At 56.1% G+C, this 20930-nt stretch overlaps 1 protein-coding gene across 2 annotated transcripts; it reads right to left on the bottom strand.

Moving 5' to 3' along the window:
* Positions 1 to 4787: 4787 nt before the first annotated feature.
* CDC42EP2 (CDC42 effector protein 2) lies at positions 4788 to 10834 on the bottom strand. 2 transcript variants are annotated; one of them, XM_047693469.1, is made up of 3 exons: positions 10705 to 10813; positions 7766 to 7908; positions 4788 to 6273 (listed from the first exon to the last, which is right to left on the bottom strand). In XM_047693469.1, exon 3 carries the CDS (start codon positions 5963 to 5965, stop codon positions 5321 to 5323), a length of 645 nt encoding a protein of 214 aa, XP_047549425.1. In that variant the 5' UTR covers positions 5966 to 6273; positions 7766 to 7908; positions 10705 to 10813; the 3' UTR covers positions 4788 to 5320. The 2 variants fall into 2 exon arrangements, with proteins under 2 accessions (XP_047549425.1, XP_047549424.1); XM_047693468.1 differs by lacking the exon at positions 7766 to 7908 and having other exon boundaries at positions 10705 to 10834.
* Between the last annotated feature and the right edge of the window lie 10096 nt (positions 10835 to 20930).

Below are 20930 nucleotides of genomic sequence, written 5' to 3'. Positions count from 1 at the left end.
ATCCCCCTCTCCCTCTGCTTATCACTCCCCCTGCTTGTTCTCTCTCTCTCTCTGTAGAATAAATAAAATCTTACACACACACACAGACACACACACACACCCCTGCAGTGGGCAAGTGGGATTAAGAAGCGCCACAACAGAATTTTAAAACAACAATATAGAACTTCTCCAACTGAACAGTAAGATAACCAAAATTAAGAAAACAATGAATCCAGATTACTCATAACTGAAGAGAGAACATAGAAAACTAGAAGCTAGGTAGGCAGAACTTGTCCTGAATACTGCATAGAAGACAAAAGAACAGAAAATACAGAAGTAGAGCAGAAACACTGATATATAGAGAGATCTAACATACATTTAAAACATATGTTTTTATGAAGTTGGCTCCATGCCCAGTGTACAGCCCAACGCAGGCCTTGAACTAGTGACCCTTGAGATCAAGACCCTGAGCTGAGACCAAAAGTCAGATGCTTAAACTGAATGAGCCACTCAGGTTCCCCCTCATATATATTTAATTGGAGTGTCAGAGGGTAAGGAGAGAGAAAGGAGCATAGGCAATGTTTAAAGAGAAAAATGATAATGCTGAAAGAGGTGTTTGTTTTAAGATTTTATTTGGGGCGCCTGGGTGGCTCAGTGGGTTAAGACTCTGCCTTCGGCTCAGGTCATGATCTCAGGGTCCTGGGATTGAGCCCCGCGTTGGGCTCTCTGCTCAGCAGGGAACCTGCTTCCCCCTCTCTCTCTGCCTGCTGCTCTGCCTACTTGTGATCTATTTCTCTGTCAAATAAATAAATTTTTTAAATTTTTTATTAAAGATTTTATTTATTTATTTGACAGACAGAGATCACAAGTAGGCAGAGAGGCAGGCAGAGAGGGCGGGGAGGCAGGTTCCCTGCTGAGCAGAGAACCCGATGCGGGGCTCGATTCCAGCACCCTGGGATCATGACCTGAGCCGAAGGCAGAGGCTTTAACCCACTGAACCACCCAGGCGCCCCTAAATAAGATCTTTTAAAAAAAGGTTTTATTTAGATGAGCAAGAGAGATTGAGAGAGCATGAGCAGGGGCGAGGAGCAGAGAGAGGGCGGAGCAGACTCCCGGATGAGCAGGGAGCACAGGAAGGGCTTGGTTCCAGGTCCCAGGGACCAAAGCCAGAGCTGAAGGCAGACTGGTAACCAACTGAGCCAGCCAGGCACCCCTGAAAGATGTGAATCCATAGATTAAAGAAGCCAAATAAGACTGAAGTGAGCTAAATAAAGACATCACGGAGATAAATGCTAGGGTATTTAGGATGAAGTGTTATAATGTCCACATCTTATTTTCAAAAGGTCAGGATGATAGTTTTTATAGGCAAAGAGATAAAGCAAATGAAGCAAAATGGTAAAAATGGGCAAATCTAAATGAAGGTACATGGATGCACGTTGTACTCATCTTTCAGTATTTCTGTAGGTTTGAAATGTTTGAAAATAAAAGCTTTGGGGGAAATAGTCAATTCTATACAGGTAGATCTGCCACTCTTTAAAAATGGAAGTCTGGGGACGCCTGGGTGGCTTGGCTGGTTAAGCCTCTGCCTTCTGCTCAGGTCATGATCCTGGGGTCCTGGGATTGAGCCCCACATCGGGCTCCTCAGAGGGGAGCCTGCTTCTCTCTGCCTCTGCTTGCCACTCTGGCTGCTTGTGCTCTTGATCTCTCTCTCTGAAAATTAAATAAATAAATAAAATCTTTAAAAAAAAAAAAAAAAGGAAGTCTGAGACGACCTGGTAAAGAACCCTGAACCACCAAGATGAAGGCTGAAGGCAAAGGGAAGGGGTCCTTGGCTGGCCCAGTTAGTAGAACGTCTGACTCTTGACGGTCGTGGGTTCAATCCCCAAGCTGGGGGTAGAGATTGCATTAAAAAAGATAAAATCCTCAAAAAAGAAAAAAAAAAGTAAAAGAAAGTCTTTGAAGGCAAAAGGAATACGAACTGGTTAGTAAAGGAGGGGAAGTTATTCATACCAGCTATGGTTTTGTAGAAAAAGTCTGTCGCTCCTACATATATTTCTCTTCTTGCTGTGGCAAGTATATTTTTACATATTTTCATTCTCCCATTCTTCTCTCCCTCCTTCCACTCTTGCGTCTAGGGTGTATTGGTGGTAATTAACTTTACAGCATAGTTCATAGTTTGCGAGACATTGAGATGGGCTAGTAAACAAAAAATTGCAGGAGGAACGAACATCCGAGAATCCTGGCCTTGCAAGTGGGTGTGATCATTGACAGATGTTGAGTCGTTTCCCTTTGGAAGAAGAGTGAATATATTTTTGGCGGAAAGAGGAGTAGATGCTTTGTACTAGGGAGGCTTATATTATTTTTCGATTACACGAATGTGATTACGTGGCTGCCGAGGATCGCAAATGGTGAGACATCGGTCATTTCTTTGCGGCCCAACAACTTCTCTTCCTGTTTTGGGGAATTCGTTTTTGTGGGTGGTGTCAGGGCAGGGTGCCGGAACAGCATTATACAAGCTGATGAGGACAGACCCTTCTCTTCCCACGGCTGCCTTAGTGCAAGAAAGGATTCCTAGTGGAGTTCATCTGACGTTTCAGGTGTCCTGTCTAGTTCCCCTTTTCCAGCCTGACCCAGCAACCCCACGTGCCCTCCCAGGGCCCTTGGGTGGGGGTGCCTGACGCAGGGTGGCTGGGGAGCAGCTCCAGGCACCCAAGACAGGCATGGGTGCTCTGACCTCGGCTCAGGTCCAGGGCGAGGTGTGGCCTTCCAGGTGGGCAAAGCTCTAAGGAAGGTTTGCTTTTTTTCTTGTCTTCCCTTTCCAAGGCAGAAGGGACAAGCCTTTCAAGCACCAGGAGAGGGAGCCTGCTGGCAAGGAGCTGCTTACCTTTTCCCTACGAAGGCCTTTTGCCTTCGCACTTTACCAGGGTCTGGGTTGGCACCCGTGTTGGGGGAGTGGGTTGCAGTCGGGTACAGGCTTTAGAGTCTCACAGACCTGGGTTAAAATCCCACTACTGACCGAGAAACCACTAATCTCTAATGATGGTAAAATTTTCAAATTAAGAAGACAAGGGGTGCCTGGATGGCTCAGTCTTTAGGTGTCTGCCTTCAGCTCAGGTCAGGATTCCAGGGCTCCACATCAGACTTCCTGCGTGGCGGGAAGCCTGCTTCTCCCTCTGCCACTCGCCACGCTTGTGTTCCCTCTCTCACTGTGTCTCTCTCTGTCAAATAAATAAAATCTTAAAAAAAAAAATTAAAAAGACAAAGTGTAGCAGGGATGAAACATGATGCAGGTTCTATGGAAAATAGAGGGGTGATTCCTCAAGAAATTAAATACAGAATGACATAGTAGGACCCAGCGATTCCACTTGTACGTATATACCCAGAAGAATGGAAAGCAAGGACTCAGACTGATGTTTGTGCCCCAATGTTCACAGGAGCCTTGTTCTCGATAGCCCAGAGGTAGAAGCAACCAGGTGTCCACTGATGGGTGAAAGGATACACGACATGTGGGATAGACAGACAATGGAATATTGTTCAGCCTTTAAAGAAGGACATTTCAACACACGTGGCAGCATGGATGAACCTCGAAGATGTCAGGCTAAATGAAATAAGCCAAAGGACAAATACGCTGTGACTCCACTTACATCCGGTCCCCAGAGAAGTCACGTTCAGAGAGACAGGAAGTAGATGGTGGTTGCCAGGGGCTTGGGGAAGGGAGAGCGGGGAGTTTGTGTTTTGTGGGTATGGAGTTTCACTTTGGGAAAAGAAGAAAGTTCTGGAATAGATGGTGGTGATTGTTGCAGAAGAACATGAATGTATTAATGCCACTAAATCGTACACTTAAACGTGGTTAAAATGGTCAGTTTCATATTGTGTATATTTTAACACACACACACACACACACAGCCCTGTGGCCAAGCAAAATGCCTCTGGGTCCCATTCAGCCCCACTATGAAATCTGACACAGGGAATGGAGGCAGGAAAGGCTGGGGGCAAGGTTGGAATCTGGGATCCGCAGGGTCAGAAGGATGGAGAACCGGTGGTTAATGGAAGCAGGGGACAGCCAAGGCTTGAACTTGCCTCCAGCCATCCATGTGGTCTGTACCGATCAGACACAAGCCCCACCTTAGCACTCTCCCTTCCTCTATCCCCACTGTCCCTTCCCCGTCCAAGTCTCCTCACCCTGCAGTGGCTTCTTCCTCTCTGACCTTTGGTCCATCTTACATTGGCTCGGGCAGTGAATTGCTAAAACCTGGATCTGACCACGTGTCTCTCCTGCTTAAAATCCTTCTGCAGCTCCCTATTGTAAGCAAAGCCGTTCCCAGCAGACTCCAAGCTGTTTCCCCAGTCTGACAACACCCCCACCCCCCCCCACCCCCGGCACCGGGAATGCGCTTGAGTGCCCCCTGGCTGCTCAATAGCGCTGATGAGCTCTGTTTGATCCCTCCTGGCCCCAGGTCTGGCCCTCCCTCCCTCATGCGCCCTCAGTCCTCTGATGCTGGTGCACCTGCTGGTCCCTTGCACCAGGGCTTATTTTTTCATTCTTGGGTCTCCCCCATAGACCCCAGCAGCCTGGGCACAGCGCCTGGGTTACCCCAGTGCTCAGCCGCCTCTTGTAAACACCAGAAGCAACATTGCAATATCCCCGGTTGGCATTTGGTTGGTTCCCGCTCCCAGGCAGAAGCTTTCAAAGGGGACCAAGCCTTCTGGGAGCGGGGTCCTCCCCCTGCCTCCCCAGGTCAGCCCAGGTCACAGAGATCAGTCCGCCTTCCGGAGGAAAGCTAGGTCAAGGGTGCAGAGAGCACAGCTACCAGCGGCAGCAAGTTTTATTGCGACCAGAATCTCCTGGTCATGGGAGGGGGATGGGGCTGAGGGACATTTGGTCATCGATGCCATGTTACCAGTCCAGGACATGGAGCCGAAGGTCTGGCTGGCTACGCTGTGCCTCCCCCCACCCCGTTCCGCCCCCAATCACGGCATCCCCCGGGGCTGAGACAGAAGGCAGGTGGAAAGGGGAGTCCGTCTTGGCAGAGCCTTCATCCAAGGGAAGTGAGGGAAGGAGGAGCAGTCGGCGGTGGGGGTCCAGCTGGCCCAAGATGCTCAGGGCCCTTTGGGCTGACTTCTGCAGGTGTCCTTAGTGTGTTTTAGGGGAAAGCAATGAGGCACACTCTGCCCCTAGGAAGAGCCTGGGAGGGAGGGAAACAAAGGCTCAGAGAAAGAAATCACTGGCCAGCGACCACACAGTGGGACCTTGGGAATCCTGACTTCTAGGCCCGGCTGCATTGCCCCTGCCTCCCAGCATTCACTCCATCCTGAGCACCCGGCCTGGCCAGCCTTGGTCCTACGTGGGGATCTGCATGTGGCCCAGGTCCTGGTCCATGATCTGGAGGACGTCATCCAGGATGGAAGGCCCCAGGTCCACGTGCAGGGAGAGCAGGGAGCTGGCATGGGACAGGAAGGGCTCCTCGGCCCCTGACTCAGGGGTCAGCCCATTGTGGGCAGAGTCAGCCTCTGGAATTCTCCAGATGTCCACATTGCCTGCCTCCTGCGGGGAAGGCTGTGGGGAAGGCTGCGGGGTCTCCAGGTGCAGGCGAGGGGGTTTGGGTGGGGCCTGGCTTGTGGGCAAGGTGAGGGCCTGGGGCCCACCGATGACAGGGAGGGAGATGGCGTTCTTGAGCAGAGGGGATGGCCCTTCGGGGAGCTCCCGCCCGCACAGCGTGGTGGTGCGGGTGAACTGGAAGGGGAGGTCAAAGGCGCCATCCTCCTCAGGTCCCTCGACTGCGGTCCCTGGCAGGAGGTGGAACTTGCCCTGCAGGAAGGAGATGTCGCCAAACATGTCGCTGCCCCCGCCGCTGCCAATATGGATGGTGTGGCGGAAGTCCCCCAGCGGCGGGCTGATCATGTCCGACGACAGCAGGTCCCTCAGCTTCTCCTTCTTGCCCTTGCGGCTGCCACGCTTCAGGTAGATGGGCACCTTGGTGGACATCGTGACCTCAGCGCCCAGGCTTGGCTCCTGGCGCTGGGGACAGTGGGGACCGCGGCCCCCTCTCACGGCCTCGGCCACAGACACCAAAACCTTGGTGAAGGGCGAAGACTGATGTGTGGGATGTGACCGAAGATGTCCCAAGGGATGAGAAAAAGAAAGAAGTCAGAAGGCTGAGACAATAAAAATCAGTTTCTCCCCAAAAGAGTTGAAAATGCTCTGGAAAACTAGCAGCAGCGAAGTGGAACTCTTGGAGACAGCCGCGCTCTCCCGTCTTGTTCTCACGAGGGTCTCCCGGGGGGGCTGAAGAGCTGAAACACCAAAGGTGCAAGTCAGGGACAGAAGGACACAAGGCAGAGGCGTTGGTGTCATTTCTGAGGCCCCTGTGTCGGCCCCAGGAGCCCAGGTGGGGCCACTCCTCTGCGGGAAGCCACGTTGGAGGAAGCACGTTCGCTTGCAGACTCACTGCCCCTGGGAGCCTGGATCACCAGCACTGAGTCCCTCTCCTGACCCAAGAGGGAAGTTGAGGCCTGGGAACCTGGGTGACAGGCCCAGAGTCATATCCAAAGTCCTGGCTTTGGTCTCTCGCCCTGGGTCTCTGGCTCTGCTTATCGCTTTTGCCTGGGTTCTGCATCAGCTGTGCCCCAAGACATAGCAACTGTCAAGTTCATGTGGGGAGGTCTCTCAGACCTGTCTTGGTCCCCTACTGGACCAACGAGAGAGATTTTGTGAACCCTGTCTCGGCCACCTGCCCGTGCCAGGCCTGGACACGTGGCAGGTGTTCGGCCAACAGGGCCGAATGACAGACGCCTTGGTTGGGCCCAATCTCATCCCACCCAGAAGTGAGGCCATGCCGGAGTGCCCCTTCTTTCCTCCAGGTTGGCAGTTCCCAGCTCCGGGTCGGAGTCTGCCATAGTTACTGTCCCTCCACCCTGCCCAGCGCCTGAGGGGAAGATGCAGTGGAGGGTACAGATATTTTGCGGGGCTCTGAGCTGTGCCTGGCATTTTGCCGAGTTCCTTGCAAACGCGTCTCATTTAATCGTTGCCATCACTCTCCTCTCATCCCCGTTTAAACACCCGACCCAGAACACATGTTGCAGGGATTTGCACAAGGCATTGACGAGGGAGAGAAGCAGAATGCAAAAGGGTAGTATGGAAGATTCCATTTCTGGGGCACCTGGGGGGCTCAGTTGGTTAAGCGCCCGACTCTTGGTTTGGCTCAGGTCACGATCTCAGGGTCATGAGATCGAGCCCTGTGTCGAGCTCCACCCTCAGCAGTGAGTCTGCCTGAGACTCTCTCTCTCTCCCTCTGCCTCACTCAAATAAATAAAATCTTAAAAAAAAAAAAAAGATTCTATTTCTGACAGCAGTGACCAACTCCCCTCTGCTCTGCCCCTTCCCTGTGTATGCACGCAGGTATGTGTACCTACAGATACGATCCGAGTAGGATTACACCCTATATAAAAAGAGAGAACCTGGGTGCCTGGGTGGTTCAGTGGGTTAATCCTCTGCCTTCAGCTCAGGTCATGATCTCAGGGTCCTGGGATCGAGTCCCACATTGGGCTCTCTGCTCTGCAGGGAGGCTGCTTCCCCCTCTCTCTCTGCCTGCCTGTCTGCCTACGTGTGATCTCTGTCTGTCAAATAAATAAATAAAATCTTAAAAAAAAAAAGAGAGAGAGAGAGGACCTGGAAGGCCAGCAGTGGGTTGTTATATGGGCTGTGTAGACCGCGGGAGGGGGAAGGCAGAGAAGAGGCTTGGAGTCAGTGATATGGGAGGAGAGGAGTGTCCTAGATAAAAATTACCTGTAATAGTTGGTATTGTCACTAGAAAGTGATATATGTAACTGAAAAAGGGATGGTTGGCAAAATGCTGATCATAGTTCTCTCCAGGTGGCAGATTTCAGATGATTTTGCCTTTCTTCTTCATACTTTTATAAGCTCCAAATCTGAATAATAAGCATGTGTTACTTAGGTGCACATATAATTTGTGTAGTCAGAAAAAAATAAAGCTATTTTCAATGTGGAAAAAATAAGTGCACTGTGGTGGGGTGTCATGCTGGCTTAACAGAAGAAGGAAGCATGGCAGGCCCTCCTTGGTGTTCCCACGGTTGGGGATTGGCCTTGAACGTGGATATGAGAGTCCAGATGTGGAATTGGAACACAAAAGGCAAAGAAATGTGTCCAAGGTCGTCCAGAGGGTAACCAGATGAGCCCCCCCTCCCCCACTGCCCCCTCCGAAGGCTGCCAAGGGGCTGAGAAGGTAGGAAATGGGCCAGGGAGGGGCGGAGCAGCAGCTCGGAGGCCTGGCCTGGTCCTAGGCCCCATTCTCTGTCCTGGGCAGGGTGAAGAAAGAATGAGGGGCTGGCAGGAGGGAGCAGGAAGGAGGAAGGAGGATGCAGGAGAGGCAGAGTCCCAACTCCCAGCCCAGGCCCTCACTCAGGAAACCCCACCCCAGGACCGGACACTCCAGGTCAGTCACACTGAGCCAGAGGGACCGGACATCTTGCCCCTCCCTGAGCACCTGCAGTTTAACAGGAAACAAAGGAGTGACTCTCCAGTGGCAGAATTCCAGCTAAGCTTGGAAGGAGCTGGCGGAGGGTGGAGGGCGGGGGAGGCGGTGGGTGCCTCGAGGTCCTGGGATCCCACCCCTCGCTCACGGAGCGGACATTTACCTGTGATCACCGTGCCAGACCTGGGGGCATGCCAACACCCACCCGACCTGTGTCCTTGGCAGGCAAGCAGTCCTGGGGCAGCTTTTCCCTCCTTTGCACTCATGAAGAGTGGGGCAGACTGGTGGGATTTGTCATCCCCCCCCACCCCATCACAGAGTGCGCCAAGAGAGCCTGAGTGTTTCCACAACAAATTGGGCGTCCCTGACAGCTGTCTCGCTCTGAGCCAGATGTACCCGCCCAGTTCCAGATGTGGGGAGAACTGGGGCTGGGGGAAGGGTTGGGCCAGCGTCAGCCACCCAGGGGAGAGCTGGGAATTGCAATCATCAAGCCCTAAGGATTCGGATTTGGCAAGCGTGAGACCCCAGTCTCCAGCTGCCCTCACACGGTTCCCATTTGAAAGTTCCCAGGCACAGCACGGTGGGTGTCACCACCGCCTTCTACAGAGGCAGAAGCTGAACCTCAGAGACCTTAACGTTGCTGAGGTCACCCAGCTGGGAAGAGGAAAAGTAGGGCCCAGTACCCAGCCAGGACCCTGTAGCTCTGATGCAGTGGGCCACCCAACCTCTGAAAGCCAGGGAGCAGGAAAAAAAACAGGCTCCCAGCTAAGCTGGGGCCACTCGGTCCCCAGACCGCCTCCATTTAAGTCCATTTGGCTGCCCCTCTCCCCTAATTCGCAAGGATCCAGAGATATGAGAATGAGCTCTCCATCAGGACAAGGCTATGGTGGCTTTCCCCAGAAGTGGGAGGAGCAGATGGGAGCTTGCCCTGGACAGGAGCCCTGGGCCTCCTTCAGAGAGAATGACTTGCGGACTGCACAGCCCCTTACCTTGGCTAGGAATACTGGTCCACTCCCCATCAACGGGTGTTCAAAGAGCCACCCCCTGACCTCGAAATCAGGAGCCAGAAATTGAATCCATCTCCATCTGGGACTCTCTGTGACCTTGGGCAAGACACGTCTCCTTTTTGGCCCTCACCTTCCCCATCAATAAAATGGGCTGACAAAGCCATCACCAGAGGGCTACTGGAAGACCATACTGCCACAGTTGCAAATGAGAGATGTAGGACAGATAGGGCTGGGGATCCCTGTCAGCCCTGTCATTCATTCGACAAATAGCTGTAGGGCCTTCCTCAAGCAATTTGGTTATCCGGGGACAGTGCTCCGAAAAACCGAATACTTCCACCCTCCAAGCGACCGCCTTCTCCCTCCTGCCCTGGAGGCAGCCTGCGAGTCCCGCTCGCGGCCGGGAGTCTCCCCGGGTCCTCGGGGTCCCTGTGCGGGGCGGCGCTCGGCTCCACGGCCGCTAGGTGGCGCGCGCTCGCTCGCTCTGTCGCCCCGCATCTCAGAGGAGTCAGGGGCACCCCAAGGAGTGGCATGTTCGCTTATCAGATGCGGATCGTCTGAGGGATCTTCTTTTCTTGGGGTGTTCTGGTCTCACGACCAGACAGTAGGTGGGGAAAGGGACGATCGGGGATCTTGCCAGGGTCTCCAAGCTCTGGGAGGAGCCTCCCGCGTGCTTTCCGGCCTGGGCGATGTCCGAGTGTCCGCTCGGCGCAGGGCCAGAGCTCGGGCGAGCAGGCCCCCACCCCCGGCTCCCGCGAGTCGGGTTCCTCAGCCCCAGCTCGGGTTCCGGCGCCGACCCCTCCCCGCCCTCTGCCCGAGCACCCAGCCCGGATCCGTTTCAGGACACTCGCGGCCGCGGCTAAAGATAGGAGGACACATCACCATCGACTAAAAATACGACCCCCAGCCGGGGCGGGGACGCTGGGCGGCGGTAGGGCGCTCCCACGTCCCGGGTGTGGGGCGGAGGCCAGGGCTCAGGGTGAAGGGCGGGACCACGAGTTAGGGTTCGGGATGCGCTGCCCCTTGCAGGCGGAGGGGGCGCGGGCGTGGCCGCTGGGACCGACACGCGGGCGGGAAACACCGTGGAGCCCGAGGCTCCCGGGAAAGGACATGCGCGGGGGTGACACAGGGGCCGGGGCGCGAGCCGGGACCGGGAGCCACGGGGATGGGCCTCTCAGGGGGGCCCCTGGGAGTCAGGGACGGGCTGCAGAGTCCCGGCCCGAACTCACCTTGACGCGCGCAGGCGGCGGACCCGCGGGCTGCGAAAGCTCGGGAGCTGGACGGCGCGGCTCTGGGAGGCGATCCCGGCTGTGAACTCACAGCAAGGTCCGTGGCCCCTGAAGCCCCGCCCCGGCCCGCGGAGCCAATGCCCGGGCCGCCCCCAGCCAGGCCCCGCCCACATTCCCGCCCCACTAGGGGCCTCGCCTGTGCTCCCCCTTCAGTGGCGCGGAGCCCGGGTCCCGCAGCAGCGCGGGCGCGGGGTCCAGGGCAGGCTCGGGTGGCTGCGGGCCGGGCGGTGTCGGGTGCCCCGGCTGGACTCTGCGGACTTCGGCTGCGCCTGTCGGAACCAGAGCTCTCGGTGTTCGAAGGGCCGAGGGGGCGGCCGCCGGAAGACCGAATTATAGTTCTTCAGAATTCACCGAGCGTCCTTGGACCCGTTGCTCCGTGGAGGGCTGGGTCTGGGGATCCGCCCATCAGGTGTATTTGGTGGCCACTAAGGGAATGACTGAGACCTTGGAGGCAGCCGAGTTAAAATATTAAGAAACTTGCGAGAGCTTTAAGTTTACAGCCCCCTAGAAAAGAGAGCACTGAGGGTGTGTGGGCAGAGTGGCCTGGGCACGCCCGTTTGCCCTCCGTCTAGGTGGCTTCCGGGGCGGGGGTGGAACCCATTCGTAGACTCATTCTAACTTCGTTTCATTCATTCATTCATTCATTCATTCATTCATTCACTCGGTACTAGAAACATTTATTGAAGGGCAGGCCCTGCTCAGGGCTGTGGACATAGGGAAGGAACCTGCCCTTCCTCCAGTGATTCAACAGAGAGCTGAGCATCTAACAGGGACCCGCTGCTGTTCTTGTCGCTGGGAATTCGGGGCCCCAGGAAAGACGGAAAACTGAAGCTCAGGGACCTGATGGTGACCTGCTCAGCCTCCAAGTGCCAGACCTGCGGTCTTTGGGGCTTCTTCTTGCCTCAGGCTTATCATCCAGCCACTGTCCCTTCTGCCCTGCCCTCCCTCCCACAGCACAGCCCTGGGAGGGGACAGCAGCTCTGTGTCAAGACTTTAGCACCGTCTCTGAGCCGTGGATCCGGGTGGCCTGCTGACTCTGCTGCCCACTTGCTCTGTGGCCATAGGCAAAGGACGGTCCTTTTCTGAGCCTCTTTGCCTGTAAAAGGAGAGTTACATGGGTCCTCAACAAGATAAGAAACTTGTCTGTGCTTTCTGGATGGGAACACAGGCCCCCCAACGGTCACTTTTATACAAACATTAGAACAGTTGCTTTGGGGGGTTGCTGGCCTCGCCCCCTGACCTAGAATGACTCCACTGATGAGACCTCCTGAGCCTGCAGGAATGTGGCTGAGGCACAGCCCCCTACCCTCTGCCCATCTGCTGAGAGTCCTCCTTTGGGGGAAGGAGGTTGGGAAGGGTCGAGAGCGCCGTTCAGAGCTGGTGACAAAATAGAAAGTTTCAGGGATGGAAGTTCGGACAGGCAAAGACACTCATCAGAAGCCACATGACCCTGGGAACCAGTTCCAGAGCTCTTTGGAGAGGTTTGGGGGTGGGGAGGCTGTTGGGGACCATTAGGGGATGGGTAGAGAGCAGCGCATTTGGCCACATCAGCCAGGCCCTAGCCCCTGATCCCCCCACTTAGCGACTGATGAGCCTTCTCTGCAGCCTGGCTGTCAGGCCAGGACTCCTAACCGGGGCCCAGAGCCCAGAGCACACCATCTGTGCTCTGGGGACTGTCTTAAGTCCTCTGGATGTGACAAGCTTCCAGTTCAGTGGCGGCTCCCCATGTGGCTCAGTGTACCCGTCATCAGTCCGAGCTCGAGCTCCGGGTGGCCGCCTGCACAAAGCCTACACCGGAGGCATGATTGCGGCCTGGTGGGGGGTTCGGGGCTTTGCAAGCACTCAGGAGAGCGCTCCATCTTCTCTGCACAGATGAGGTTGGGTCACTCCGCTGGGGCCAAAGGAATGCCCCGAGGTGCCCGCTGACAGCTCCTCTCCTCGAGCTTTTGCTGAATGGGCAGGATCTTTGCACACACGCACGGGCTGCTGTGGAAGCCCAGCCATTAGCGCGCGCTTATGAACCAGGACTTTCTTTTGCTAAAATTGGCGCTTTTTTATGCAACTTCTCAGGCTGTGTGTAAGGGCCTGAGTGTGGGCGGGGAGGCTGGGATCCCGGGCCAGGGGATAGCGCCAGGGTGTCCTGCTTTTCTGACTCAAAAGACATTCAGGTCAAGTGTCCTGCCCCCCTGCCCTGCCTGCACCCCGTGTCCAGGGTCTAATACCTCAGCCAAGGCCTGGACTGTTCTCCCTGGAAGGGCTCCTGGGCGCCCTGGGGGCTGAGGGGGCAGGACCTGAAGGGCGTTTGGGTAGGGTCAGGCACGAGGAAAGCTACGGATGGAGAAATGCCTGGAATGGGCTATTGAACTTCCTTCTCCTCCACTGGGAGCTCTCTCTGGCCCTGAGATGGGTCCTGCTGGTTTCTCCCACCCCATGGCTGCTCCCCCCTCCCCCATAGGGCCCTGTAATCACCACACAGTGACTGACTCAGCCCATCCTTCCCCTCCCAGCCCCTTCTTCCTGGAAATCATCTACGTCAGCAGCCCCAACCCCTGTGGACAGAATCGGAAGCCTCTTCTTCAAGGTTAAGTGGGGAGGATGGTGGGGCTGGCAGGGAAGGACCCCCCCCCCCCAAGGCTGGAGCCAGCTCACCACAGCCCCACCTACCTGGGAAGCTAGGGCCCTGGGAGGCAGGCTGGAGGATGGGGACCAGGAGTCGGGGGGCAGGCCTGAGAGCAGAGAGTCACAAGGGAAGCGTAGCAATGATCTTGGGGGCAATCTAGAGGGCCAGTGAAAAGAGACAAAGTATCTGGAAGGGGCATCAGCACCCTTCCAGGGCCGTGGAGCAGCAGGGAGCTGGGCAGAAGCTCCGTCCGCCCCTGGAAGCCTCCTCCACACCAGCCCGAGCTCAGCCTGCAGGGCCCCGTGGCCTCAGCCAACCCCAGGCCTGGGTTGGATTTTTCCTTGATTGTTTCTTGTTTCCTTCCTCTCCTGGGCTCCTGCCAGCTCCGGCCCTGCCCTCCTCGCTCTTCACCCTCCTTTAGAGAAGTCTGTTCGGCCAGAGCCTGAGACTCGAGATGGGAGTCCCTTTGGAGCTGCCCCCTGCTTCTGCCTCTGTCTTGAACCCCTCCTGGGGAGCTGGGTGTCAGGGCCTTGTGGGGAGGACTTTCCTCTGGGTCTGGATTTTGGCTCCAGGCCCAGAGCCATGGGGGGGTTTCCAGAGTGGTGACAGCTCTGTCCTAGGAGGGACCAGCCCAGGCATTTCCCCCAGACGTCTCTGTGAGCATCCAAGCCCATGGCTGTCCTTTGGCCTGGGGAACACAGAGTCAGCAGGGGCAGTCTTCAACACTTCCTACCTCCTCAAGACACCCTGTCACCATTCATTTTGAAAACTCGTATTTGATTCTACTTCTTGTCTATGGCTGTGCTGGACCAGGGAAGACACAGATGGCCAAGACTGGTCCCTGGCTTGCAGGGAACAGATAACCCCAAATGAAACAAATAACCAATCCTTAAACAGCACATTCTGTGCCATAAAGGAGGTCCTCCAGGGTAGAGGCTGGCTCTGATTCCACTCCATCTATCCCAGGCCAGCCTGGATGAAGCTCAGTTAGTGACTATGCATTGAAAGAAAAACTAGAAAGATCAGAAAAGAGAAGGGTTTGTTTTGCTAGAGGTGAGGAAGCAGATGGGAGTGTTAAGAAAACTTCAAGGAGGAGGTGATACTCGAGCAGGGTATTAACGGGTGAATAGGAGTTCGCCGGGCAGGGAAAGGGAAGGGCGTTCCAGGGGGAGCAGGCAAAGGCCAAGGCAAAAAGTGGATGCCTCATGTGATCGGGGGAACAAGAGCTATCCAGAAGATCGTGGCATAGGACAGGGGGAAAGGGTAAGAGGGTAGTGGGTGAACACAGTCTTCCTTGCCCAGCATCCATCCCTCTTACTCAGGGGACCACCACTCAGTTTTCCAGAGTCTCCAGCGTGACTAACCCTACCCCCAAGGCAAAAGCCTCCCCCTTACTCCTGCCCCCCAGGCATCCATTCTCCCTGCAGACAACCAGCATTATCAGCTTCTTGTAAACACTTCTGGAGATACTCTTGGCCTGTGCAAGCAAAGCCCCTCCCATCCTTTCTACACAAATGGCAATATCTAGGCGAGTAGGGTCCCCCCAGGTCCCGCAGGTCCTGGTGGCTGTGGTGGGGGGAGAACAGGCTCTACTGTCAGAGGCAGGGGAAGGGACCCCACAGGGCATCTCACTGAGCCTCTGCCCTTCCCATTCCTCTGCCCCTTGCTTTTTCCGGTTAACATTAAATTGTCCTTGGTGTCCCTCTTTTGCTGCTGCCTAGCGTTCCAGGCTGTCCTGGTGTACCTAAGTCGTTCTCAGCCGGTGGCCCTTTCGGTCGTTGCCAGCCCTTTCCTATGACAAGCAGGGCTGCTGTGAGTCACCTCGTACAGTTGCCCATTCACACACACGTGAGCACAGCTGCGGAATCATTGCTACGCGCCGGGTGAGGCGTGGGGACATGCGCAGCTGTCATTCGGTCGGCTCTGTCTGCTGGTCCTTCCAAGGGGTGTGCCCGGCACCAGGCCCCTGCACAGACCGCGGGCCCCTCTCTCCTCAGCCTCCCCGAGTGCCTGCTTCTCCAGCTCTTTGTTCTCTGCTCCTCTGCAAGGGAGAACCAGAACTAGCGGAAGGAGGCTCCGTGTGGCTTTAGTGTGTGTCTCCCCTAAGCGAAGTGTTTGGCCGCCTTTTCCTTAGCTTTGGGGCCCAATCCTCATTCCTTCCTTCTCTGGCTGCTCACTTAGGAAGGTCGCTTCAGAGATGGGGACCTAGAGCGAGGCCTGACCACAGGCAGGGGCCGCTCTGGGGACCGTTGGTTCAAGAAAGAGACAGAGCCTGGCTCTGAGCTGTGGGGTAAAAGCCAGAGTTGGAGATAATAAAGTAGGAAGATTGGAATTTGGTGACAGACCGGCTACGGGGCCCATGGAGGGAGGAGAAGGGGGGTGTTCGAGCCTGATCCAGGATGAAGACTCAGGGTGGAATGGGTGGGGGAGGGAAGGGAGGACGGTGGGGTCACCGAGGGAGTGTAGGATTCTGGGGACGAAGCTGATGTGCCACCTGCCCATTCTCCACCCCCCCACACACACACCCCAGCTTACATGCTTCCAGGTCCACAATCCCTGGGCAGGGATTGCCTGCTGCCCCCTCCCTCTGCCGCTGGGGCAGCCCCCTTGCACATGCTCCCGTCCTCAGCTCACCCAGCCACCTCCCCAGGGCATCCTGCTGCTCTCAGCTGCGGCGTCTCTCCCCTAGGGAAGGCTTCTGCACCCCAGCCAATGTCATGTCCCCTTGTGAAACCCTTGGAGAAACTGGGTCGCTGTCTCCTCTGTGCCACTGTCAACAGATTCACATCCATCCCCCTCTGGACGGTAGCCACCAGCGTCTCCCCAGAGTGCATGCAGCATAGCAGGCACCTGACCAACAAGCAAAGGAATGGGTCAGCGAATGAACGCCACGATGCTGGGGACAGCAGGAAGGGGGGATGTCAGGGATGGGGACAGCAGGAAGGGGGCATGTCAGTGCTGGGGACAGCAGGAAGAGGGCATGTCCGGGACAGGGGTTTAGGAAGTAAGAGCCTGGCGCCAAGGACTTCTCTGCATGCCCACCCGGTTTTGGTTTTCGCCACAGCATATGCCAGCCCCTGTGCCTGGAGTTCGCTTGTTTTCGGTTTCTGCCCCAGAGCGGAGCTCTGGAGGAAGCAGGCATCGTCTGTTCAGCTCCCCTCTGCATCCAGATCCCATCCCTACACAGCAACACAGCATGGGACCACAATGAGTGTTTGGCAACAGGAGAGAATGTGGGAAGTGATGGGCTCGGTCTCCAGGTCTGCACACCAGAGGCAGAGGCACTCCTGCCTCCTCCTTTCCAGGCGCTTGTCTGGGAAGGTGGAAGGGAAGCCACTCCTGCAGGTACCTCCCGTGGGGCTACTGCCTGCGATGCTCTGTAGGGATGGGACCAGCTCCTGCTCTCGGGAGGCAGGCATCCTGCTGGATCCATGGGGAGGAGGTTACCCACGGGACGGGACATGGAGAACAGAGTGGAGGGGCCAGATCGCTGTGGGCGTATTTCTTTTAAAACAAACATGCCCACAGCGAAAGATTTCAAATGCACTATGAGCGTGGACATGAAAATTAATTCTCTGAGTCCTCCTGCCCCTGACCCCGAGCCCTTCCATACCTGCCCCGGAAGCAAACCACTGTTCCTAGATGTGTTCAAAGGGGCAGAGCATTTGAAGGGGACGGAGGCTTCAAGGGGAATGTGAGCCTTGGGAAGGACCTGTGGGAATCAGGAATGGCCGTGCCTTCTAGACCCTGGCCCAGTTCTCCTCCTGCTCCTGGAGAGAAGAAGCCAGGAGGGCACTGCTGCTGGCTTCCAGGGAGAGCCACCGCCCAGAGGGGCTGCCTCTGCCAGCCCGGCAGCTCCCCCTTCCCACTCTTGGAGGGGGGCGGGGCTGCTGACTTGACCCTGGACCAGATGCTTCAGACCCTGGGAAGATCTGGGAGTGATGGAGTGGGCAGAGGAGACGGGGCTCAGCGGGGCCTTCAGGCAGCAGGATGCAGGGATTGGGGTCAGCAGGGACATGGGGCAGCCGCTGTCCCAGAGACCTCTGAGAGCCCCTGTGGCCCAGGCAGCTGCCGGCCTGGCCTCTCAGCTGTCATGTGGCCCCCGGGAAGGCAGGGAGCCTGGAACATGAGGAGGAGGGTAGGTTGTGTGGGGGAATCGGGAACTGGCCGTGGGCCCAGGTGGGTCCGAAGGCAGGCTGGGCCTGGGGGCCTGGGCATTTCTAGGGCAGACCTGGAGGGAGCAGATAGGTCTGGCTGCTCAGGAATGGAGGGGTGACAGAATCCCACCTCAGTGACCTCCAGACTGGGAGGCCAGGAGGGTCAGCTCCACTCCAGCTCCCCCCTCCTCCGCCAGACCCCCAGGACCTCCCTGTTCTCCAGCTTTTTGTAGGCCTCTCCCAGATCCACCAGTCCAGTCCCCACCCCTCACCAGAGTGTGGCTCCTATCACCCACTAGCCCAACCTAATAACCATTTGGGTGTCCCCCCTTGGTCCCAACCTGTCTCCGACAGTCCCAGGCACCTCCCCAAACACCTGCCTCAAAGTGTGCCCCCGCCCCAATCCCAGGCACCTGGGCTGTTACCTGCAAGTCCTTCTAAGCCTGTCCTTGTCATGTACCAAGTTGGTCAGTGTGGCAGGGTGGAGAGACAGAAGGTTTGGAGTTTAAATCCCAGTTCTATCACTTACTTAGGCCGGTGACATCCAGCTCTCAGCATCTGCCAGCCGGGCTTGTTGGGAGTTAGGTGTGATTTCTATGTCAGAGTTAACACAGTGCATCCTCAGAAATGTTAGCTCCCTTGCCCTCCTACCTGAGCTGTTTTCTCCATCCATCCCCTGGCAGTCATCCCAATCCTGCTGTCCTGGATCAGGCCCCCATCTTTTTGGTGGCAAATGACAGAAAATTCAATTCCAACTAGTTTAAGAAAAAAAGAAGGGGGTGTATTTGTGGCTTAGGTTTTGAGGGGGTGGGGCTACTGTCATCAGAGCTCAGATGATGTGGCCTGGTGCTGACCTCTCCCTCCCTAACTTCTGGCAATATGTCCTTTGGTTTAGTGCCTGTTCAGGACGGGTTTCCCCTCATTGTGGCAAGATGGCTGGAGTAGCTCTGCCCTTGCAGCCGAGTCTTTTCTACTGCTCCTGCAGAAGTCCTGGAGTCATGGTGTTTGGACTATCTTCAGTCATGCTTCTCTCCCAGACCATTCACCAAGGGCAGGAAGGAGCAATGTGCTGCTTGGTTTAGGCAAGGGAGGAGTGTGGAGGAGGGGTGTTCCCCACAGGGAAACCAGGGTGCTGTTTCTATGGGAACAGAGATGGGTACCAGGAGGCTCTGTCTTCCGGTAGCTCTTAGAGTGTCTCTGGCCTCCAGACTCCCCCGGCTTCACTCTGCCCTTCGCGGCACTGCCAGGCCTTCCTAACATGCAGGTTTCAGGGGCGCCTGGGTGGCTCAGTGGGTTAGAGCCTCTGCCTTTGGCTCGGGTCATGGTCTCAGGGTCCTAGGATCGAGCCCTGTGTCGGGCTCTCTGCTAGGCGGGGATCCTGCTTCCTCCCTCTCTCTCTGCCTGCCTCCCTGCCTGCTTGTGATCTCTGTCAAATAAATAAATAAAATCTTCAAAAAAAAAAAAAAGATGCAGGTTCCATACTGCCCTCCTGCTCCACACGGAAGCTTCCGAAAGTTCCCTGGGGTGAATCAGGTCCAAACTCCTTTGCAAGACATTCCTGACTTCACAGTCTGGCTCCAGAGCTCTGTTCCTGGCCCGTCCCTTCTTTTTGTCCCTCTCTGCCCCTCCTCTTCCTCCTCTTTCCAGGCATTCTCTTCCTCGTGGGTAACAAGCGCACTAAAGACAGATGTCCCAACACTGGAGCATCACTCGCGACAGCCACAATATAGGAACAGCCCCGTCCGTCACCTGATGAGGGAAGGACAACACTGTCCATCTGCACAAGGGACCACGACTCAAACAAGGGGAGAAAGGAAATGAAAGTCTGACTCCTGCTAGAGTGTGGACGGCCCTTGAGAAAGAAGCCAGACGCAGAGGACCACGTGTGCTGTGATCCCGTTTGTGTGATGTGCCCAGAACAGACAAATGTGTCGAGGTGGAAAGTAGGTCTGTGTTTTCCAGGGGATGGGGGTGGGGAGTGACTGCTAATGAGGATGCGGTTTCTTTTAGAGGTGAGGAAAATGTGGAATTCGATAGTTATGCTGTTCATATGACATTGTGAATGTACTAAAAACCACCAAATGGTACATGGTCAGATGGTAAAGTTGATGCTGGTCATGTATCTCGCTAATTTTTAAAATGTTAAAAAAAACAGAAAATAAAAACTACCCCCTCCCCCGCCCCAGTCAGTCAAGGCCCTTCAAGGCTAGTTAGGAAGGTCAAGTGTAGAGGAAGACGCTCTGTGTGGCCAAACAGGACTGGCTCTCGGGGGGGGGGGGGGGGGGGTGCTCAGCCAGGAGCCCCAAGGTCAGGGGAAAGGAAACGTGTACCAAACAGAAGTGAAAAATCAGTCCAGAAGGCTACTCCCAGCACCAGGGGAAGCTGCAAGATGGGCTGAGCCAGGCTGGGTGACCCCAGGTCAAGGGAAAGGAAACACTAAGACCGAAGTAGCTGCAGAGGCAAAGCAGGATGGAGGCCCCCAGGAGCAGAGTCACCCTGGGCGTGGCGGGGGGTTGCGGCACAAGGGCTGGGACACGGAGACGTGGAACTTGAGAAAAGCACAGGGACTTTGTCTGCTCAGAACCATCTGTTCCACCCTTAGGCTTGTGTCTCAAGGGCACGGGCAGGAGGACCAGGGGAGATGCCACCCAGCAACACGGGGGTTCTGAAGCAGGAGGGTCCCAGGAGTCCTGGCCCAGCCCTGGCTCCTCAGCTTCCTCCACCTTCCCTTCCCGACACCCTTCCCCGAGCCTTACTCCAGAGGGCGGTGCCCGGCACAGGCAGGAGCAAGAGGGACCGGCAGGACAGTAGTGTCCCAGCTGAAAAGAGGTCTGGGAACGGCCTCTTGGCAGTCGCTGGGCACCAGCTTCCTGACACCAGCAAAAGGGAACCGTCTGGTGGCAGAGAGGTGCTCGCCCGCAGAGCGGTCTGCAATCTGGGGTTTTCTGTGTGTTAAATGCCTCCACGGGCCTCCAGGATCACGTCCAACAGTCACGTGACTCGTTTCCAGGCAACGGGCTCGCGCTCCCATTCATGCTGAGCTCCAGCTTTCCGCCTCTGCCGGGCACACGCCTCCCCCCACCGGGACGCAGAATCTTCCTCCCTTTCCAACTGCCCCATTGCAGGGGGACTCTGGATCTTACGGAGCCTGTCATAAGGGGAGAGGAGGCTTTGTACCCTCCAAGGGGGGACTACGATACGACGATTCCCCACAAAGCTACTTCAGTGGTTTGAGCATAATTGGCTAGAGCGGGGCTCCCTCTGAGCCACGCAGGGACTCATGCGATAAGGGCCCAGAGCCTGGTTTATCAGGGCCCAGGGCCGGCTGCTTAATCTTCCCGGGCCAGGGTTTCCCAAAGGGCGGGGGCGGGGTGCAGGGTTTTGGCGGA

Source organism: Lutra lutra, chromosome 10 (genome assembly GCF_902655055.1).
Source record: "Lutra lutra chromosome 10, mLutLut1.2, whole genome shotgun sequence".
Classification (NCBI taxonomy): Eukaryota; Metazoa; Chordata; class Mammalia; order Carnivora; family Mustelidae; genus Lutra; species Lutra lutra.
Note: the sequence above shows the minus strand (reverse complement) of the source record. Positions and strands in the feature narration are given on the sequence as shown.

Bases quoted from the DNA above. Each gene is read 5' to 3' on its own strand.
- CDC42EP2 (XM_047693468.1), bottom strand. From the start codon at position 5,965: ATGTCCACCAAGGTGCCCATCTACCTGAAGCGTGGCAGCCGCAAGGGC.